Genomic DNA, 22,970 nt, shown 5'->3' with positions numbered 1-22,970 from the left:
CCCAGTACAGGGAGCTCTTAAAGCAAGGTACCACTGTATATGGTTGGAGATGACCTTGCCTTAAATTTAAAATACATACCTGTCCACGTTCCCCAGTGTTCTACTCGCTTCTGCCCTCTACCCACAGGATTAAACTACATGATCATCTGATGAACGTTTTCATAGGCTGATTGTTGTTTATTATTTATTACACGGGGTGATAGATTATCGCTTTATGTAATAGGGCCCTAAGGCCACATTCACACCTTCAGTGCCTTGAAGATTTAAACAGTTGTGGTATTCCCGGCATCATAATGATTAGAGATGATTGAACACCGGAAAAAGTTAGGTTCTATTGAATTCGAACCTTTTTGAACCTTCCGCATTTGATTGCCGATGCCTTCCTGTTCCATGGGGAAGGAGGAGACAGCTCGGGTACAGCCTGGAATTCCGGGATACAGTCTATTACCTAGGTTGAATCCCGGAATTCCAGGCGGTACCTGGGCTGTCTCCTTCTTCCCCACGGAGCGGGAAGGCATTGGGAATCAAATGTGGAAAGTTCGAGAATGTTCGAGTTCGATCGAACCTGCAAAATCCAGAGGTTCGATCATCCCTAATAATGATACATAATGCTGGGAGGTCTGTGACTCCGGTCCATAGCACATCTTCTGTGCATGGGCTGTTCTCACAGAACGTGTGGATGTGGCCACAGATGCAATAGTGGACCTAACATGGGGGAAATTACCTAGTTTACAGATCAAACAAAAGAGAAGGTATTACTAAAGCCACTTTTACACCGAGGGTGGGGGGTGGGGGGGTTCAGAGGAGCAAGCAATCGCCCGCTAGCTCCTTGTTTCCCGGTCACTGCCGGCACTATTACATGCACCAACAGCGAGTGGGTAGGAGAAGGGGGCCGCACGGAGATGCGTGAATGGGCGGGGGGGGCTGCCTGGGTCATCGTTAAATTGTCCGGGTAGCCCATACAAGATAGTGGTGGTCCGCTTATATTACGCGCCATTGCCAGGCTGATCGTTTGTATTTCAGCCTGTAGAAAGACAACGATCAGCCAACATCATGCTTGTCGGCTGATCGTTGTCTTCTAGCACCCGAAGCGATTATCGGCCGTAAAGGACAATATCGGCCGAATACAGAAGATAATCGCTTTGTGTAATAGGGCCCTAAAGGGGTAGTGCGGCTCTCAGAAATTATTCACAGAATAACACACATTACAAAGTTATACAACTTTGTAATGTATGTTATGTCTGTGAATCGCCCGACACCAGTCACTCGCTGAAGATCGGAGACTGGTGTCGGCACGTGACAGGTGAGTATAGCGCACCACACTTCCCGGTACACGGGCGGGGGTGGTGGGACACAGGGAAGGGGGCCATTCACAGATATAACATACATTACAAAGTTGTATAACTTTGTAATGTGTGTTAGTCTGTGAATAATTCTTTACCGCCGCACTACCCCTTTAAGTATATTTACCAGAATAGCACGCTTCAAATAAGTGGGTAGGTGGTAATGAGTAACAGACACAGACACATATTATAGTATAGTCAGCATAGAAGATGGAAAGCAGTGGAAAGTTGTAAAATCAACTCTATTAGCAAAATTGCTAAAAAAAAAAAAAAAAAAAAAAGTTTCCAAACAAGCGCGTATTACTTATATAATATTACTGACTGCTCTGAACGTATCATCAAGTGGCAATGCTGCAAAATCCTAGTAATGTCTGGTATGCAGCAAGTGTGCAGCCTATATATTATCCTTTGTTATATATATATATATATATCCCAGACACTTGTGATCACAGCCAATTGTTGTAAGGAATTACAGTTGTTTCATAGGCATTCTTTTCTGTACTAGTAAAATGTCGGTATGAAGCACATATAAAGCAATGACTTGTGATCCTCAGTGACATCTCATAGGAAAGACATGTGTTTTTAATGAAGAAAAAGGGGAATGTGAGGGGAGGGATGTAAATTTTGTTGTGCTATATATATGATAGCCATCTGTACTTTATCGTTCGATAGTATACTCTGACCCAATTGTTTCTTGCTTTTCTGACACTGTTATATCAGGGAGACACCTGGTACCTTTCATATATCTGGCTGTGCCTCCAGAATATAGAAAAATGATTTTATTATATAGTAAGAAGAGTCAAAGAGTCAAAGCTGCTGAAGCGTGCAAAGCTTTCCAGGGGAGCTTTCCAGCCTTCAGCCATTCAGGAACTTGGGAAAGCTTTTTTGAACCAAAGAATGAAATTATTTTTCTGCATGCTGGAAGCACAGCTGGAAATATGAAAGGTACCATGTGTTTTCTTGTCCTAACAGTTAACTAACAGTGTCAGCAGTTTGGAACATGAATTACAGCTGACAGATTCCCATTGCTGATCACATGAGCAGTGCATACTTACCTTCAGCGCTGCTCTGTGATCCAGCGTATTCATGAAAAACAATTTTTTTCTGGGCTGACAGTGACACAGAGACGCGTCTGTGACACTGTCTGCGCTCGCCCTGCACAGCCTCAGTCTCACCTACTCTCCGGCTGATGCTGTATCTTCAGGCTGCCATCCCGCCTCCTCCAGTGTAATCTAGCGCTAGAAGATACGGTGGTGGTCGGAGAGCAGGGCAGGCTGAGACGTATCTCTGTGACACTGTCAGCCCCAGATAAAGATAATTTTTCACGAATATGCTGGATCCCAGAGCAGCGCAGAAGGTAAGTATGCAATGATAGTGTGATTGGCTTGAGGAAACGGACACTGTAGTCTGTAAGTTTTCTACAGTATGTTCTCGGAAAAGCCGGTAAGGACATGGAAGTCACGGCTCCTATCCGGGTCATACACGAGCCATCTGTAAAACCAAGCCACTCCTTTTGATCAGAGCAGGCCAAATCTTTCTCACTCCCCGATGTATCTTTCTCCATTCGGTTACTGTCAGTATAGTGTGTGCCAAGAAAAAAAAATAAAAAATTAGAGGCGGCATGAAAACAAAGCAAAGAGATATAGATGGACAGCAGTGTAAGCCAGCAGCATATGGTAAGAAGACATTTGGGTCATGCTGTTTAGAAAACTGTGCACTAAATGTAAATCTGTATGCTTTATACACCTGGATGAAATGCAAAAAAGCTGTAATAAAGAATACATAGATCTCTTGGTATTAAGATTTTTTTGTATATTTTGTTGTCAGATTTTTTTTTCTTCATTATATAATGTTATTTTTTATACCGAGTGTTCCCATGGAAATTTGAGATAACTGATGAAAGTGCATTAGCATATGATATGATACCTTTAAGTTATTTCTAGGGAACTTGCACATGTGGTGCTGTGATGTAGAAGCTTTAGGCCATATGTTCTCAGCAGAGCTGTGTGCGAGCAGCCTGTATGGGGGCACAGTGTCACTGTGGATCTACATCAGCTACAGTACTCTGCCCAAAAAAGTTTCTTCAAAGAAAGTTTCTTTGTTAGTGGCTCTCTGGCAAATAGTAAGGGATCTCTCTTTGACGTCTATATTTCCTAATGGGGCACATGCAAAGACGTTTTTGTTGTGAATTCATAGTAAATAGATTTAAAGGGGTACTCCAGCAAAAATTAAAAAAAATTCCCAAATCAACTGGTGTCAGAAAGTTATATAGATTTGTAAATTACATCTATTTAAAATTCTCCACTCTTCCAGTACTTATCAGCTGCTGTATGTCCCACAGGAAGTGTATTCTTTCCAGTCTGACACAGTGCTCTCTGCTGCCACCTCTGTCTGTGACAGGGACTGTCAAGAGCAGCAGCAAATCCCCATAGAAATCCTCTCCTGCTCTGGACAGTTCCTGACATGGAGAGAGGTGGCAGCAGAGAGGACTGCATCAGACTGGAAAGCAAACACCACTTCCTTCAGGACATACAGCAGTTGATAAGTACTGAAAGGATCAAGATTTTTAAGTAGATGTAATTTACAAATCTATATACCTTTCTGACACCAGTTAGAAGGAGAGGTCAGGTATCAGGTGTATGGGCAATCGTCAGCCGTCGGCTGTGCATTGCTATTACACGTAGCGATGTGTGGTCAGTGCCCGACGATTTTAGGTCCAAACCTAAAGCAACGATCAGACGGTGATCATCGTCTCTATTACATGTAACGATTATCGCTCTGTGCAATAGGGCCCTTAGTCCTTATTCTGTGCATACTGTGGATAGGGTATAAATACCCCAAATGGTAATACCTCTTTATAGGAGAAGTCCGGTGAAATTTTTTAATAAAGTATTGTATTGCCCCCCAAAAGTTTTACAAATCCCCAATATACACTTGCAGAAAATGCTTATAAAGTGCTTTTTTCCAGGCACTTACTACTGCATCAAGGCTTCACTTTCTGGATAACATGGTGATGTCACTTTCTGGATAACATGGTGATGTCATTTCCTGGATAAAATGGTGATGTCACGACCCGACTCCCAGAGCTGTGTGGGCTGTGGCTGCTGGAGAGGATGATGGCAGGTAGTGACATTACTATGTTAACCAGGAAGTGACATCACCATGTTATCCAGGAAGTGACATCACCATGTTATCCAGGAAGTGACATCACCATGTTATCCAGGAAGTGAAGCCTTGATGCAGTAGTAAGTGCAGGGAAAAAGCACTTTATGAGCATTTTAACTTTTGGGGGGCAAAACAATACTTTAATACATTTTTTTGCCAGATTTCTCCTTTAACTCTATAGCTGTGTGAGGGGAAGGAGCGGTTTGGAAGATCATATCAGCCCTAAACTTTAGACCTATATATAAACATACAAAACTATACTATAAACTAAACTCTGCATACTTTATATTATATCATGGGGTGAGGTCAGCCTGGATTTCACTGTTATTATATAACTTTTATCATTCTGTTACCCACTATAAATTCCACAATAAGAAACCCAGACAGTCAAAATGGTTTAAAAACAACTGGCGGTTCTGGAAATTGTAGTCAGACGTCTGCGTTGTCTAATGTTATATTTTATTGTGCTGTGTGGGTGGTTCCACCTCTGGGAAAATGCAACTTGCGAGTAATCTGATTACATATCTGAATAAGTATCATGGATTCTTCAAAGTTGTCTTTTGTAATAAGCTTTTTCTTCTGTATAATGTCAGAGGAGCTGCCCAAATCATAACATGGGGAGAACTAGGAAGAATGTTTCAGCCTAAACCAGGTCATGTATGGAGAAGCCCACGGGTCTATTCTTAGCTAGATGTGAAACGTGGGAAACTGGCTGATTATGCAAGGGGGGTCGTAATGGTTTCTTTCTGGTGAATGTTTCGTGATATGCTGATTTTATTTCATGAATGATCTCATGACCTTTGCTAAGTATTACGTAAGAGTAAGTTACAAATTCACTGTTTCCAATCTATAAAACAACGCCCAATATTATAACACAGATGGCATAACATTCAGTGAATAAGATCTGTACAGCCTGTAGATTTACAAAGATGTGCCTATTCCCTGACAGCAGGAAGAGATCTTTAGGCTATGTTCACACAAAAAAATGGCCGTTTTTATTGGACAGACGTCGTATATAACATATGTAACGTCTGTTATTTTACATATATAACGTCTGTTATTTTAAATTCATATAATTATAGTCATTTTTTTCCAATAACGGAAATTATTTGCCGTTACTTTCTGGTACCAGTTTATTTGAAAGAAAAAACTATTTGTCCATTATGGGCGCGTTCGCACGTACAGGATCTGCAGCAGATTTAATGGCGCAGATTTGCAGTTGCAGATTCAAAACAAATCAAATCTGCTGCAAATCCTGTACCTTTAAAAAGACTTTGTTAGGAGGTCTCTGCTGTCCTATCTCAGGGTAGCATAAACTAGAGACAGAGAAGCTAAACAGAATGATGTATCACTTACATTGTTCTGTGCAGCTGATGCAGAGATATCCACCTGAATAACATGGACAATAATTAGTACTCTCTATTATGTGCATGAGCCCAGTAGTCCTGGATATTCATGAGAAGCAGAAAACTCTGCCCACAAGACCTTTAGGCCAGCCTGCTCCAATGGCTGGTGAGGGGCGGGGCCAACGGCAGTTGATAAAAGATGACTTTTTACTTGAACAAGCACCATGATGTATGATATAAAATAAGGTGTGAAAACCGCTAAATTTATTCTTTACACCTGTGTAGAGATGTCAGAATGCACAAAAGGGGTGACAGTGTCACTTTAAGGACCTGTGCAATGTTCAGCATGAAGAAAATGTTTCTGCGGCATTTCTAATGCTAAAGAGGGTGGGGAGGAGGGACAGAGAGGGTGTGCAAAGTTAGGGCACAGATACTCCCGTTTGGCACAGGCTTTGAGTTTAAAAGTATTTTTTTAGGACAATAACTGCATCACCTGCCGAACGGACCCCAGGACAGATCTTGGATTAAAAGCAGCTATCCGATGGTACAAGCGGTTTGGGGGGGGGGTCAGATTGTGGGTACAGAGTCGCTTTAAAGCTATCTACCTTTTGTAGTACCCATGCCTGTTAGTCCAGTCCACTGCTGCACAGTACTATTCAAGAGAATAGGATTAAGCTGCAGTACCAGATACAGCCACTACATAAAGTACAGCGCTGTGCATAGTAAACAATGAAAGGGATTCAGCATTCAGCCCCTCAAAAAGCTGATTGTGGGGTTGCCAGGAGTGGGACCCCCAACATAGGGAAAGACCATAAATATCAGTCTCATAAACACTCTTTAAACTCCTAATTCAGCATTATAATGAATACAGGGCCTGGGGGCTGTATATAATACAAGCTTTAAGAAACTCTAAAGAGAGTCATGGACCATCCCCTAAGACCCTGTTCTAGGCATAAACTAGTGTATGGGTCTTTTCTTAAGTGTCTCCTAATTTTGTATTGAAATAGAAAACATATAAAATATAAAATATATACATAATAATACGTAACAAAGTAAAAGCTTAAACTTTAAAGTCACCTTGATTACACAACGAACAATTCGCTCTTGTATCAAACCATCCAAATAAATTAGTTTAACAATTGTTTCCCCGAGTATGACATCAACGTCCAGGCTCGTTCCCAAAACACTTTCTATTCAATGAACTTTTATACCATTATAAAACACTCTTAAAACATTAACGAGTCAATAGAAGAAAGTGTTTGCCCTGTGATCAAATAAAAAATGACTTTCGGCATTTTTTAAGACCCACCGAAATTTATTGTACTAAGGATTACGGTAACGAGTATTTCTAACGTCCAATAAATCAACTTTTCAATTGGCAAATCTTACTCTTTTCCACGCTTTTCCCAATATCAGACTTTCAACAATTTCAGCCACGCTATTCCAGCCAGAAAGCGATGTCCCGAGAGACGCAAATAAAATGCTTGTTATGTTGCCTGCTGGATAAAACACTTCCTCCCTCTAATACTGAAAAGGTTGTGCTAGGTATAAAATAACCCCCTGTGCATATGTGGTCAGTGTTGTGTAAGGGGATGAGACACCCCCTCACACATCCGCTGTTTGCTAATGCCGTGTCCTTATACAACTGGTTCAGCTGCCAAACTAAATAGGCATCACCCTGACATAGGTGCACTACAATTTATTATCATTACCAGCATGTAAGGGGTTAAACCTCGTATTCTATCCTTTTCATAAAACACTGCAGGCAAGTACAGGCTGGAGTAAATGAAAGACTTGGGGGGGTGAGCTGTATGACTGGGCTTTGGAGGGACTGACAGATGGGAAAATTCTGGAAGATAGTGAGGGTTGTGGTACGGCGATGGAGCAGGGACGGCCTAAGAGGACAGGTTAGCTAGGACTGGTGGAAGATAAGGGGTAAGGTGGGTTAGGAGCACGTTACGTTTGAGGTAGAGATGTAGCCAGGGTGAACATTATCCCTGAGGAAACAATTGTGTCAGGGAGCTACAGTATGTTAAGTCAGCTAGAAAGTTGAGTTAGATAGATCACTGTGATCAATTTAACACTGGTGGTTGTATGGAAGGGGGGGGGGGAATTGGGTTGTGGGAGATGAGGTATATAAGGAACTCCAGGGGTCAGTAAGACAGCCATTTTAGTTTCCAGCGAGAGAAAATCGCCACCCACCCTTAATTTGTGTATTATGGGAAATGGGGGCTTGACACGCAATTAGGATGGGCAACCCAGGTTTGGTCAGGAGGGGGGGGGGGGTTGTCACATGGACTATTTGGTGGTAGGTGAGAGGGGTCCTTGAAGTCAGAGTTATATACCAATTTTGGAGATGGAGGGAGGGAACCATTTGGTAAGTTCTGGACTCCAAGAGGTTATGGATTTGATGTCGGATTAAAGGGAACCTGTTACTATGAAAAAGCTACCTAAGCTATGAGCATTATGTTATAGAGCGGGAGGAGCTGAGCAGATTGATATATATCTTTATGGGAAAAGATTCGGTATAACTTGTTATTTGTTGATTGAAATCTCTGATGTTTCCATGCTAAGGAGTCCAGTCTATTGAGTGACATCGCCCACTGGACTCCTAACACAGAATGATCGGGGATTTCAATTAACAAGTTAAAAGCAATACTGAATATTTTCCTACAAAGATATATATCAATCTGCTCAGCTTCTGCTCTATAACATGAAGGTTGATACATTAGATAGCATTGTCTTGGTGACAGGTTCCCTTTAAGAATTTGCCTTTAAGGCGGGTTTGTGGGGGGGGGGGGGGGGGGGTTGGGTTTGTGGGGGGGGGGGGGGGGGGGGGTTGGGCCCCGGTATGAAGTGGGTTAATATTTAAGGCACATAGGGGTTGCTTTCTGGTGCCTCTAAGCCAAAGGGGGAATCGGCTGGAGGTAGAACCAGTGTGGGAAGCTTTTGGAAACACCTGGTTGCTATGGGGCTTTGAGGACTTCCTTGTCGTGGGATTGTTTGGGATGTTACCCACTTCCCTGCAGGACATACAGCAGCTGATAAGTACTTGAAGACTCGATATTTTTAAATAGATGTAAATTACAAACATATATAACTGTATGTGGCAGCACTGCTATGTCACAGAAATTACAAGGAGGTGCAACCCCTGATGTAGGCTGACATAGTTGTTTGTGTATTGCGGCAGAAAGTGCTGTGCCAAAACACAGCACTAAGCAATAAGCCAGAGGAAGCACATATACGGGCAGTATATAGAGGCCATGTTTAATGTCCAATAAAAGAGCGTGCAATGAAACTACATGAGGTGTCAAAGACGCCTGTCTAGGAGACAGCAGGAGAGCTGACCCTGTCCACTGAACACATTCCCAGTGTACTGAAAGTAAGAATTATCCATGGTCTGCCTAGTATAAAATGCATAATGAGTTTCCTGAAATCAGGACAGAGGTCTACAAGTGCCAAAGTTGTACTGAGAAGCTTTCATTGAACTGGACACTTCTGAGAGATCTTTTGGGCTGTGCATTTACCAAAATTGACTCCTTATTCCAGAAAAACAGCTTTAAAGGGGTTACCCAGCGCTACAAAAACATGGCCACTTTTCCCCCTACTGTTGTCTCCAGTTCAGGTGCGGTTTGCAATTAAGCTCCATTTACGTCAATGGAACTGAGTTTCAAAATCCCACCCAATCTGGGGACAACAGTAGGGGAAAGTGGCCATGTTTTTGTAGCGCTGGATAACCCCATTAAAGTCTTGGCCCCCAGGTGTCTCTCTTCACTGCAATCTGATGTTTACTGTCTGTAGTCAGGGGAAATCTGTCTCTAGTAACAATCTCAGCAAAGTGGATTACAGAAAGTGGGGGGGGGTGCATACCATGTGCCCTGTTCAGGAGTGGGGGAGTCAAAGAGAGCCATTCTGACTTTGCCGCCACCAGCAATTTCAAAACATGCGGTGACGCCCTGTTCCTGCTGGAAATGGATGCTCAGTATAGTCAGTATAAAGGCTATACTAGGCTTACATTTTCACGTAACGGATGTTTTAAAATCTCCGCCGGCAGAGAGCAGACAGCCCAGGACCCAGCAGCAGCGTCGGAAAGGGACAGGTAAGTAGCTTTGTAAACATGGTAAAATATAGCTTCATCTTGGACAGCCCCTTTAAGTCTTTTCTGACATGTTTTATGCTTCAGACCATCCACCATCATTTTGTAAGTATCAGAAGTGTTGCTCCATCTGAATGCACTCCTCCTTAACACGCTTGTGCCAAAATATTAGCACTGTAGCACTGATGAATGTGCCCCTTTTGGTGCCATCAATTCCTCAAAGTGTCTTTAATTCATTATTTGGTTTATTAAAGTTTAGCAAGCTTGTGCCTCCTGTATTTATTAGCAGGAGAGCCCGTGGTCGCCTCAGGACAACTCATTTATGTCTGCACAATATAACCCACAGCAGAATAGCTTCCCTACACCTGCATGCATTTTTTATTTCATTCTATAATTACACTATAAATGAGATTAGACGCAGGGTTTAATTAGAAGAGACGGCATCCATGCACATCACTCCTATAAATGGCTGCCGCATATCGATCGATCAATAGGACGACAGATACATAATCAATGACCTTATGAATAAATATGTAATAGTACTAAAATAAATGAGGCCACATAACATTAGTGATAAACTCCACTGTATCTCTCGGGCATCATGCACACAGGAGATGCTTCGGAATATGCCCTGTTTTCTCCTCCATTTCAGATATAAAGTAGCTATGTTTCCACATGATGGGGTTAAAACTAGGTTCACACTGCTTTTTTGCAATCCGTTTTTTGCAAAAAACGGATGAATAACGGATGAAAAAAATGGATGGATTTGTGTGCATACGTTTTGATCCGTTTTTCCATTGACTTCCATTATAAAAAAAACGGATCAAAAGGGATCCGTTTTTTTTTTTTGGACGGACACAAAAGAAGTGTCAACTACGTTTTTGTGTACGTTTTTTGATCCGTTTTTTTTTATAATGGAAGTCAATGGAAAAACGGATCAAAACGGATGCACACAAATGCATCAGGTTTTTTTTATCCGTTGTCAAAACGGATTGCAAAAACACAGTGTGAACCTAGCCTAATGGCGTTATAGATTTCTATTTGTGCCAATCTAAGTTAAGGACCCACATTGATTCAGGAACCTTGAAGCGGTGTGTGGGCTTATGCACTTTGACCAAATTGTAACTAACTCCTGATGGTAGTAGTGTATAGTACTAAAAAGCAGATGGTCAGTCATAAGTTTATGGATGTGCTGCCTTGTCTAATACTAAAACAACTAAATTCCTGCAATCGTCCATCACAGGTCCTTTAGATTCGGACCTGCTAAACAGACTTTTTTTAAACGTTCTCTCATCTCGAGTAAAAAACCTTAAAGGGTAACTATTATTTGGCCAGCGCAGCCGGATACGGTGAAAAACTCCAGCAGGTACACTGTCCTCTTCTGACGCAGGAAATCAACAAAACTACCGGAATAGACTGCATCATACAGTATGTGTATTACAATGCAGTCTATGGCACTTCCGCCAGTTCTCTTGACCGCCCATATCAGAAGAGGACAGTGTACAGTGCACAAGTAGTATTTCTATATATGAGTCTGTATTATACCTGTAGGAAACAGTTCTTAGTAACATAAATCATAGATATATATTGGTATTAGTATTATGTCCCCAAACTTACCCATATGGCAGGCTCCGGTGACAGAATCACACCTATCATCATGGCAATTGCAAGACTGATCACAATTAACTCCAAACTGGCCGGCTGGACATGTCAGGTTACAACTACAAATAAAACAAACAATACGGTTATACTTGGAATCATACAGTACATTACAAGATTTTTAATAAAATGTAAATATTTCACTACATCCTATTTATATTATTATATTGCATATGTCATAGAAAAAAAACACACATATAGAACGTATAGAGCAACATAGCTTGGTTTGTTTCAGGTGATTTCCTGCCATGACCAGCCTATAGATGGCGCTATGAGTGAGTGAGCTGATTCTAATGAAAGCTCGTATTAGTATGCGCCGCGGCTTTTATATTCAATATTTATAAACACAATACATAAAGCGCAGACATAATACGAGAAAAGCATAGGCGCAAAGCAGAATGCATGGAGCTAATAAACAAAGAGCGGCTATAAAATACCCTAGAGGTAAAAATACAATACTGACAATGTGAAATTCCATATGTTTTATTAACAGGTTAATACTTTGTAAATTGTTCTATTGTCAAGGTTACAACCCGACACGAAATTGCCTTATAAATCATCATAACAAAGAGAAACTGCACCGTTCCCCGACACTTAACATATTTATGTGCTCCCTGGCATGTTCACACTATTTCCCATGGACTCTGACATCTTGTGAGGAGGCACATATGTGGAAGTAGTATAGTACCGCAGCAGACAACCATAGCTAATGCTGGCATCACTTCTTATTTAGGAAAACAATGAACATATGAACAATCAAATGCATAAATTGTACACAGATGGATCCAGATGTCGAGAGCAGCGTGGTAAAACAATGAGGAACTGAGGATTCAGGACGAGCGTCACAGGAACTATGGTGTCATGTGACTGACTGGAGGAGAAGCATGCTCTCTACTATATTACTCAGCAAGGGAGGCCAGGGGGGTCAGCAAAGGGGTTTAATAATCATGTTTATTATTTTGTTTATAGGCAAGGTTTTTTTTTTTTTAACTTTTTTGTTAAACTTTTGTGTAGTTTTTTTTTATTTTAGCTTGTAATACATACCATGATTACACATAATTTTGTCTTTATTCAGATAATTTTTAATGTTCAATTTTTCAGACATTTTTGAAATCCCATAGAGAAGCGAAGCCAAAAAGAGTCACAAATAGAGATGAGCGAAGCAGGTTCGGGTTCGAGTCCATCTGAACCCGATCGTTCGGCATTTGATTAGCGGGGGCTGCAGAACTTGGATAAAGCTCTAAGGTTGTCTGGAAAACATGTATACAGCCAATGACTATATCCATGATTTCCACATAGCTTTAGGGCTTTAGCCACCGCTAATCAAATGCCGAACGCTCGGGTTCGGATGGACTCGAACCCAAACCCGGTTCGCTCATCTCTAGTCACAAACAAAAAATTGTTTGTGTGCGTTTTATACATTTTACTATTGGCTTTTCGTCACCATCTAGCTGCTTTTTCCAAAGAAAATGGCACAGAAAAAGGATACATGTGAAACTTTAGGCTATGTTCCCACTCCGGGAACATATCGGGTAAAAGCAGCCATCTCGGTAAATAGAAAGCCGCTAATAAAGAACATGAACGTTAGTAGCGACCACCTATTTAACAAGACAGCTGCCCTTACCCGATATGTTCCTGAAGTGGGAACCTAGCCTAAAAGTGGTTTCATGCATAGCATTTTCCTGGCATTTTTTGATGAAGCAAAGCCAATAGTAAAATGTATAAAACGCACACAAACAATTTTTGGTTTGTGACATTTTTTGGCTTCTCTTCCCTATGGGACTTCAAAAATTGTCTGCAAAGTAGAACATTAAAAATTATTTGAATTAAAAAAAAAAAAATTGGTTAAGGCCATGTTCACACAATGTAGGTGTTGTATGAATCAGGGTCGTTGTTGCAATTTTGTGATTTATACAAAACATACATTGTATGTGAATGAATGGAATCCCGTCCGGAGTGTATACACATAGACATGTCAGTTTTCTGCGGCCACTATTCATGTCAGTTCACACAACGCTCCATTGTGTGCAGCGGTGAATTGGGATAGGGGTGCGCCAACATCTGAATTCAGCAGAAGTGAAGAGCATTAAGCCGATACTGCAGTTGTACTGCAGTACTGGCCGGGATGATCTTCAGGAACACCGTCCGTTCTGTGATCTGGCCAGGTCAAAGAACGGCCGGTGTTATATTGTGATTATGGCCTAACACATTTAAAAATCATGGTATTTTTTACAAGCTTAAAAAAAAACTGCTAAAAACACTAAAAAAAAGAAAAAAAAAGAAAAGCTTAATAAAAGGAGAAAAAAACCATGACTATAAACAAAATAATAAACATGATTATTAGACCCCTTTGCTGACCCCCCTGGCCTCCCTTGCTGAGTAAGATAGTAGAGAGCATGCTTCTCCTCCAGTCAGTCACATGACACCATAGTTCCTGTAGCGCTCGTCCTAAATCCTCAGTTCCTCATTGTTTTACCACGCTGCTCTCGACATCTGGATCCATCTGTGTACAATTTATGCATTTGATTGTTCATATGTTCATTGTTTTCCTAAATAAGAAGTGATGCCAGCATTAGCTATGGTTGTCTGCTCTGGTACTATAATTCTTCTACATATGTGCCGCCAGACTTCTAGCACATGCAGCAGTGTTTTGGAAAGTTGCCACTGTACTTTCTGAGCCCAAACTAGAATGTGAAATATAAAGGAAGGACTTATAGTTCTACTTGGTGCTGGATCCAGTTTTGGTTTTGGGTCATAACTGCTTATGGGACAGCAGCCTAAAGGACAACTCTGGCACTGATGAAAAAAAAACAAGAACCAACAAAACAAACACAATCACAATCATCTTTTAGACCCCTTTAAAGAGAAGTTTGGGCACATCTCTTTTTTTTGGGGGGGGGGAAATGTCCAGAGTAGGAGAGGATTTCTATGGGGATTTGCTACTGCTCTGGACAGTTCCTGTCCCGGACAGAGGTGGCAGCAGAGAGCACCGTGTCAGACTGGAAAGAATATACCACTTCCTGCAGGACATAAAGCAGCTGATAAGTACTGGAAGACTTAAGATTTTTAAATAGAAGTAAATGACAAATCTAACGTATTTTCCGGCGTATAAGACAACTTTTTAACCCCGAAAAATCTTAGAAGTCAGGGGTCGTCTTATGTGTATGGGGCGACTACTATAAAAAAAAAAAACATTTAACTCACCTGGGGCCCGTTCCCAGCATTGGAGCGCTTCCCGTACCGTTCTTGGTGCACACAGTGTGATGTACACTACCTGCGCCGAAGATCACCGAACCACTCACGGGCAGCCGAGCGTCTCCGAGCGTCTCCGATGAGACGCTCAGCAGCCCAGGAGAGGTTCGTCGATCTCCGGTAGTGTCAGTCACACTGCCTGCGCCGGGAACGGGCCACAGGTGAGTTAAATGTTCATTTTTTCTTAAATTTAGCTGCAAGTGCTGCGGTCAGGCAGGGGTTACATTTACCGGCGTATAAGGCGGACCCCTGACAATCTTCTTAAAAGTCAGGGGTCGTCTTATACGCCCAGTCGCCTCATACACCGGAAAATACGGTATATAACTTCAAGGGAAACAGCTCACATTTTCCTAACATTATTATAAGGTAGTTACAAAATAATACATATTTTTTAAAATAATAATAAATAAATGACAAATGATTGGTTCAGCTCGAGCAGTAGTCCTCTTGATATTCATGTCAGGAAACTTTTTGACAACATCAGACAAGTTTGCAGGAAGTAGTGAAAATCCAGGACTCCAAGTTTGGCATTTAGAATGCCCGTCCTTCATTTCATGAGGACTACAAACAGCATGGACAGGTAGTCTGGCTGTAAGCTGCTGATCATAGCGGGATATGATTAAGAGATTATTGCTCCAAACACATCCAGCTTACTGCTTGATATGCGTATCATAGCTTACTGATGGAAACACACATGCATATTCTCCTTGAAACAAAGTATGGGAACTTTTTAAATGCAAAATTTGAGCCCTGGATTCCCACTTTATTTGTAATATCCATTCTGATAGAAAGGGTAAATTTTGAGGTCATCATTATAAAAGAGTTATAGCGAATATTTTCCCACAAAGCTGTATACTGTATCATCTGCTCAGCTCTTCCTGCTCTATAACATGATGCCTGCAGATACAACTGATTACTCAACAGGATGGGTTTCCTTTACACAGCAAATAAACAGTCATTTATTAAAGGGGTTGGCCACTTTATAGTAAAATAGTTCAGTGTATAGTATTAGTAACTGTACTCACTGTATATACTGATAGCTGCTCCCTGTGTACCTCATAGAGCTAAAATCAGACTTACCCTCCTCCAGGCTGTGCTGTCCTGCTCTGTGGTGTTTCTGTTCATAAGATGGCCGACATGGAGGAGCATGTGACCAAGGTCACATGCTCCTCCATGTCATCCATTCTATGGACAGACTCACCACAGAGCAGGACAACACAACCTAGTATACACTGAACAATTTTACTATACAGTGGTCCTTTAAAGATCATGGGGGAGATTTATCAAACATGGTGTAAAGTGAAATTGGCTCAGTTGCCCCTAGCAACCAATTAGATTCCACCTTTCATTTTCCAAAGAGTCTGTGAGGAATGAAAGGTGGAATCTGATTGGTTGCTAGGGGCGACTAAGACAATTCTACTTTACACCAGTTTGATAAATCTCCCCCATGTGTTGCAATCAGGAAAAATGGGCAAGTATAAGGATCTACATGACAGGAGGCAAATCATAGGGTCTAGATGACTGGGGTCAGGGCATCTGCAGAATGTCAGTTGTTATCAGGTGTTACCTGTATGCTGTGAGCAACAGGTGAACAAGCAACAGGTTCATGCAGTAGTGGATTATAATAGGGTCATTTTGGGCGGCAGCCCGGGCCCTGAGCTCCTGGGGGGCAGGCTCGGACTGGGCCACCGGGGAGCCGGGGGTTTCCCCGGTGGGCCCCTCCCTGCCTGTATGTGGGCCCCTGCAGAGCAGCGTTAGGCAGAGCAGCCTTAGGTGTGTGCTGCTGTCATCTGACTGGGCCCTGGGTGATGTTTCCCAGCCAGATGACAGCAAGTTCCAGGGCCCCCTGATACAGGCAGATCGGTGGGCAGCTCTCCTAGGGCCCTCAGTGGGCCCCTGCACGCTGGTTCTCCTCAACCTCCCATAGATGCTGTTGTCGGGATGTGCAGAAGCAGGAGGCTGCAGCTATGACAGGAGCTCTGGCTGCTCTTCTCCTCACCAGCCTCCTGCTCCGACTAAAGTGAAAGAAGATCTTATCAGCAGCGTCCAGGAGGTCAGATGTGGCTGCTGAACAGTCAGGCAGAGGTCAGTCAGCTCCCCCTCCCTCCTCTGCTGTCCTGGGGCCTGAAGAGAAAAAGCTCCACAGGTATAGTGGTAATGGGAGGTGCAGGGTGACTATACTGTATGTGTGATGTGTGACTGAATCTGCAGTGTGTATATAGGTATAATGTGTGGGGGTGCAGTGTGTATATATGTGTATGTGACTGACTCTGCAGGGTGTGTATATAGGTATAATGTGTGGGGGTGCAGTGTGTATATATGTGTATGTGACTGAATCTGCAGTGTGTATATAGGTATAAGGTGTGGGGGTGCAGTGTGTATATATGTGTATGTGACTGAATCTGCAGTGTGTATATAGGTATAAGGTGTTGGGGTGCAGTGTATATATGTGTGTGTGTGTGACTGACCCTGCAGGGTGTGTATATAGGTATAATGTGTGGGGGTGCAGTGTGTATATATGTGTATGTGACTGACTCTGCAGGGTGTGTATATAGGTATAATGTGTGGGGGTGCAGTGTGTATATATGTGTATGTGACTGACTCTGCAGGGTGTGTATATAGGTATAAGGTGTGGGGGTGCAGTGTGTATATATGTGTATGTGACTGAATCTGCAGTGTGTATATACGTATAAGGTGTGGGGGTGCAGTGTGTATATATGTGTATGTGACTGACTCTGCAGGGTGTGTATATAGGTATAAGGTGTGGGGGTGCAGTGTATATATGTGTGTATGTGTGACTGACTCTGCAGGGTGTGTGTATATAGGTATAATGTGTGAGGGTGCAGAGGGTATATATGTGTATGTGTGACTGACTCTGCAGGGTGTGTGTATATAGGTATAATGTGTGTGGGTGCAGCGTGTATATATGTCGCATCATAAGAGAAAGACCTGTCATATAGAGACACCAGCGCTCCACCAATAAATGTAGTAGCCAAAAAAATCTTCATTTTAAATAGTACACAACATGCAAAAAACACCAAAAGATAAAAACAATAAAAATATGATAAAACCAGGAGGCCGAGATGTAACAAACGGCCCCTCAGACCAACCAACACCAGTATGAACAGGAGAAAAATGGGAATTCTAATGTACTACTCCAATATGTGTGTAACCAATACAGCAATGTAGTGCTGGTGTGTGTGTGTGTGTATATGTATATATATATATATATATATATATATATATATATATATATATATATATATATATATATATATATATATATATATAGGTATATACAGCAATGTAGTGCTGGCCTACATATATATATATATATATATATATATATATATATATATATATATACACATACAGCAATGTAGTGCTGGCCTATATAAGCATATATGTACCATGCAGCCTACAAACAGGATACATATATGCTTGTATAGGCCAGCACTACATTGCTGTATTGGAGTAGTACATTGGTAATAACATTGGTCTTGTTTTTTTGGATTTGGTCAGTAACAGTGTGACTGTATGGTCATAATATAGCAACAAGATTATATATATATATATATATATATATATATATATATATATATATATATATATATATAATTATGTGTGTGTAATTTTTTTTTGTTCTATCCCCTATTAGTGCTGGGGTCACTTCCATACACTCAGCCACCACAGAGCTATTCTGTGTATTCTGGTCTCCCATTCAGCATCCAGTGTACAATGCACCCAGGATCCTCCTACTACAACAGCTGCAAACACTACAACTCCCAGCATTTACTGACAGCACACAGTCCTCAGGATATGGTGGGAGTTGTAGTATATCTGAATAGAAAATCCCCTAATAGCTGGTGCTGTAGATTTATTGATGGATCTTCAGTTGTTAAAGGATTCTCCTCTCTGGAACTACAACTTCCAGTATACCCTGAGAGCTTCATAAGTGTAGGGCATTCTGAGAGTTGTAGTTTGACTAGTTGTGGACACGGATCAATCAGCATAGAATTGGGTCAGCACTCTTAATGGTTCTTCATTGGTGGGCCCCCAGGATCATTTCCCCTGGTGGGCCCCAAGTAGCCAGTCCGACACTGCTGGGGGGCCCATGAACACCCAAAAAGATTTATACTTTCAGTGGTGTACTGTCTCCTGGATACACTTTCGCCATGATTTGCAAAAAATCACTGTTTTTTTAATGGCAATTTTGCACAAATCAGGAGATCATGACATTATCTGTCTTGTACTATGAATGCCAGGCTAGTGCTGCCGTATTTACAGTGAGGTGGGGGGCCCAGCCTTGGTGAACAGCCCGGGGCCTATGGTAAAGTTAATCCGCCCCTGGGTTCATGGACACCTAAAACTCAACGAATGAGTGTGAGAACCATCAGGTAACATATCTGGTCTGATTTGATAAAGTTTCAGTTGAAAAAGTTGATGCTGGCTATGATGGAAAGGGTTGGAACACACAATGCATTGCAGCTTGCTGTGTATGGATCTGCATGAACCAATGCTGACCCCTGACCAGTGCTAATAGAGCCTACAACTGGCATACAGTATGTTGCATAGGACAATTGAAAATGTCTTCTCTTGCATTATCATATGTGGATGACCAATTGTGTGTGCACCACTATGGAGGCAGACCAGTGGCTCAGTGGTTAGCAGTGCTGCTATAGTACTGAGTTTATATCCCCACAAGGTTAACTGCTGGACTTATGTGGCTAGAGGATGCTGGGTCACTCCATAAGTGTGGTCCTGGTGTGAGCAGCCTCTGGTTCCTAAGAACAAGACAAAGTCGGTGCAAGGTACTGGGGAACAGGAGTGTAGGTGATCAGCAAGCAGGAGAATCAGCCCAGTACTAGGGATCAGTGGTAGTCTCTGGCACCAAGCACCCCAAGCGATCGCTTGGGGCTCCCAACATCCAAGGGGGCCCCCACGCCCCACTCTTGTGCTTAAGACGGCTGGACAGGGCCGCTGCCCCCTCACTGCTGCCATCTGAACTGTAACTATGAGCACTCGTAATGAGCGCTCATAGTTACATGCAGCAGCACTGACAGGGCGGGAGACATTGGCTCCCTTCCTGTCAGTCACTCTTGTGGCTGCAGGAAGTGTTTTCCCTGCGGTCACAAGTGGCCGCTCTGTCCTTGTGGTGCTGGTGCTCAAGGGACATCACTGGAGCATCGGTGCCAGGACAAGGGGAGCGCGGCCTCTTGTGACCGCAGGGAAAACCCTTGCGGCCACAAGAGTGAAGAGAAGAGGAGACGCCCGGACCCAGGTGAGTATAAGTGTTTGTTTTATTGTGTTATACTATATGGGAGGGGGAGCACACAGGGGCCTGTGTAACTGGTGGAGTGCACATCGGGGGTCTATATAAATGGGGGGAGCACACGGGGCTATATAACAGGTGGAGCACACAGGGGGGCTATATATAACTGGGGGAGCACACAGGGGGGCTATAGACTACTGGGGCTTCACAGAGGGATCTATATGCTACTGGGGGCAGCACACAGGGGGTCTATATACTACTTAGGACAGCAGAATGGGGTCTATATACAACTTGGAGAGCACACAGGAGGTCTATATCCAAGTGGGGGAGCACACGGGGGGGGGGCTATATACTACTGGGGGAGCACACAGGGGGTCTATATACTACTGGTGGAGCACACAGGGGGTCTATATACTACTGGTGGGGCACACAGGGGGTCTATATACTACTGGGGGAACACACAGGAGGTCTATATACTGCTGGGGGCAGCACACAGGTGGTCTATATACTGCTGAGGCAGCACACAGGGAGTCTATATATAACTGGGGGAGCACACAGGGGTCTGTATACTACTGGGGAACACACAAGGGGTCTATATAATACTGGTGGGGAACACAGGGGGTCTATATACTGCTGGGGGAACCACACAGAGGGTTTATATACAACTGGAGGAGCACACAGGGGTCTATATCCAAGTGGGGGAGCACACAGGGGGGCTAAATACCCCTAAGGGAGCACACAGGGGGGGGCAATATACTAGTGGGGGAGCACACAGGGGGCTATATACTGCTGGGGGAACCACACAGAGGGTTTATATACAACTGGAGGAGCACACAGGGGTCTATATCCAAGTGGGGGAGCACACAGGGGGGCTAAATACCCCTAAGGGAGCACACGGGGGGCTATATACCAGTGGGGGAGCACACAATGGGTGTATACAACTGGGGGCAGCACACAGTGGGTATATACGACTGGGGGCAGCACACAGTGGGTATATACAACTGGGGCAGCACACAGGAGGTCTATATACTTCTGGGGGAGCACACGGGGGAGCTATATATAACTGGGGGAACACACAGGTGTCTATATATAACTGGGGGCAGCACACAAGGGGTCTATATACTGCTGGAGGAGCACACAGGGGTCTATATACTACTGGGGGAAGCACACAAGGGGTCTATATAATACTGGCGGTAGTGCACAAGGGGTATATACTACTGGGGGCAGCACACAGCGGTCTATTGTTGTGGAGCGCGTGTTGAAGGGGGGGGGGGGCAGACATAACTTCGCTTGGGGCCCCAGAAATGCCAAGACCGCCCCTGCTAGGGATGAGATGGGTATTATGGTCAGACAGACAAAGGGTAAGGCAAGCAGCTTCAGAGGCAGGTCAGGTAATCTGAGACGGCAAAAGGAGAGGCAGGCAGTGCAGATGATGGTCAGACAAAAAGCGTAATGCGAAGAATAGGCATGGGCCGGAATACACGGGAATATGGCAGAACAGCAGACAGACATCTTCACTTGAAATGCTTCAATCCAACAAAACTTAGGCAGGGGAGGGGCAGGTGGAGCCAGTTTAATTAGGTGCAGGTGGAACTGGATTGACAGAGGGCAGTAGTAGGTGCAGACAAGCTGCCTCTATAAATCCCTTGAGATGACCACAGGTGCACCCTAGTGGCCAGAGGTGTCATTGCAGCAGAAGGGTGAAGAAGACCCTTGAAGACATAAGCAGCCACAGGACAAGCATGGAGAACAGTAGAGGAGCGAACAGGGTGGTGCTGGTACATATCATCTGGCAGCGTTAAAACAAGCTGTGTAAAGTGCTGTGAAGTTGGTGCTATCTAAAGGAATTATTATTATGGGAAGAAGGCATGCGAGGAAGAGGATGTAGCTGTGAAATGCGACACAGTTCTTATGATTTAAACTAACAGATATGACAGGCATCTGTGATGCTGTTCAGGTCATTAGATCTATGGTTGAACCACGACATTGGGGTGTAATATAGGCACCTGGTAAGTTTGTGTGTAACTAGCCTAAATATGTAGATGTTTCTTTAGGGTACAAACAAACACAGCAGATACGCAGCAGATTTGATACTGTGTTCAGTTATTTAGATCTAATCTGCTGCGTATCGCAGCAGTAAATACGCAGCGTATAAGCCGTGTGTGTTTGTACCCTAAAACAAAGTCATTGGTGCAGAAAATGTGACGTGCACATTATATGGCTAGGTTCACACAATGTCTATTTTGGACGTTTAACGTCCGTCTTTGTGAACATCCGTCATTTTGAGGTCAAATAACATCCGTTATTTTGAAACAACTTTCATAATTTCAAAATAAATGACGTGATTTGTCCTCAAAGTGCCGTCGAACGGCCAAAAAAAGACGTTCTGTGAACCTAGCCTATGACTGAACACTGCAAGATGCTTTTTCATGTAGTATCATGGTTTAGTTTCTATGGCCCCTTAACACACCTTCATGTTATTAAGCTTTAGTTCAATATACAGGATTTAATACAGCTTTATAAAACAGTAAATTACATTTAAATAGTATTTTACACCTAGAAAAGCAATTATAATCGGCCAATAGTCAGGAGGTTTTCTTTCCCTATAAGTAATACACAGGTGATCCAAATAAAAAGGCACCAATGTAATGTCCTCTTTGGAATCTGTTCCCGATGTATATGGTACGTGGAGGCCGGCCTGTTATTCCTGTATACTTTCAACCCTCCGCATATTGTACCGCTACGCTATTGGAGGCTTTTTGTTATGAAAAAGTAGATGTAAGCAATCCCTGCTGAGAAAATTTATAGAACTAATTTATAAGCTGGGCTTTAACCTG

At 42.9% G+C, this 22,970-nt stretch overlaps 1 protein-coding gene across 1 annotated transcript in view; it reads right to left on the bottom strand.

Moving 5' to 3' along the window:
* SCARF2 (scavenger receptor class F member 2) overlaps positions 1–22,970 on the bottom strand; it is a 152,373-nt gene that overhangs the window by 44,184 nt on the left and 85,219 nt on the right. The window contains exon 7 of the mRNA XM_069961281.1: positions 11,568–11,671. Within this exon, the coding sequence (XP_069817382.1) occupies positions 11,568–11,671 (104 nt within the window). The remainder of the gene's footprint in view (positions 1–11,567; positions 11,672–22,970) is intronic.

The sequence above is a fragment of the Dendropsophus ebraccatus genome, chromosome 3 (genome assembly GCF_027789765.1).
Source record: "Dendropsophus ebraccatus isolate aDenEbr1 chromosome 3, aDenEbr1.pat, whole genome shotgun sequence".
Classification (NCBI taxonomy): domain Eukaryota; kingdom Metazoa; phylum Chordata; class Amphibia; order Anura; family Hylidae; genus Dendropsophus; species Dendropsophus ebraccatus.
Note: the sequence above shows the minus strand (reverse complement) of the source record. Positions and strands in the feature narration are given on the sequence as shown.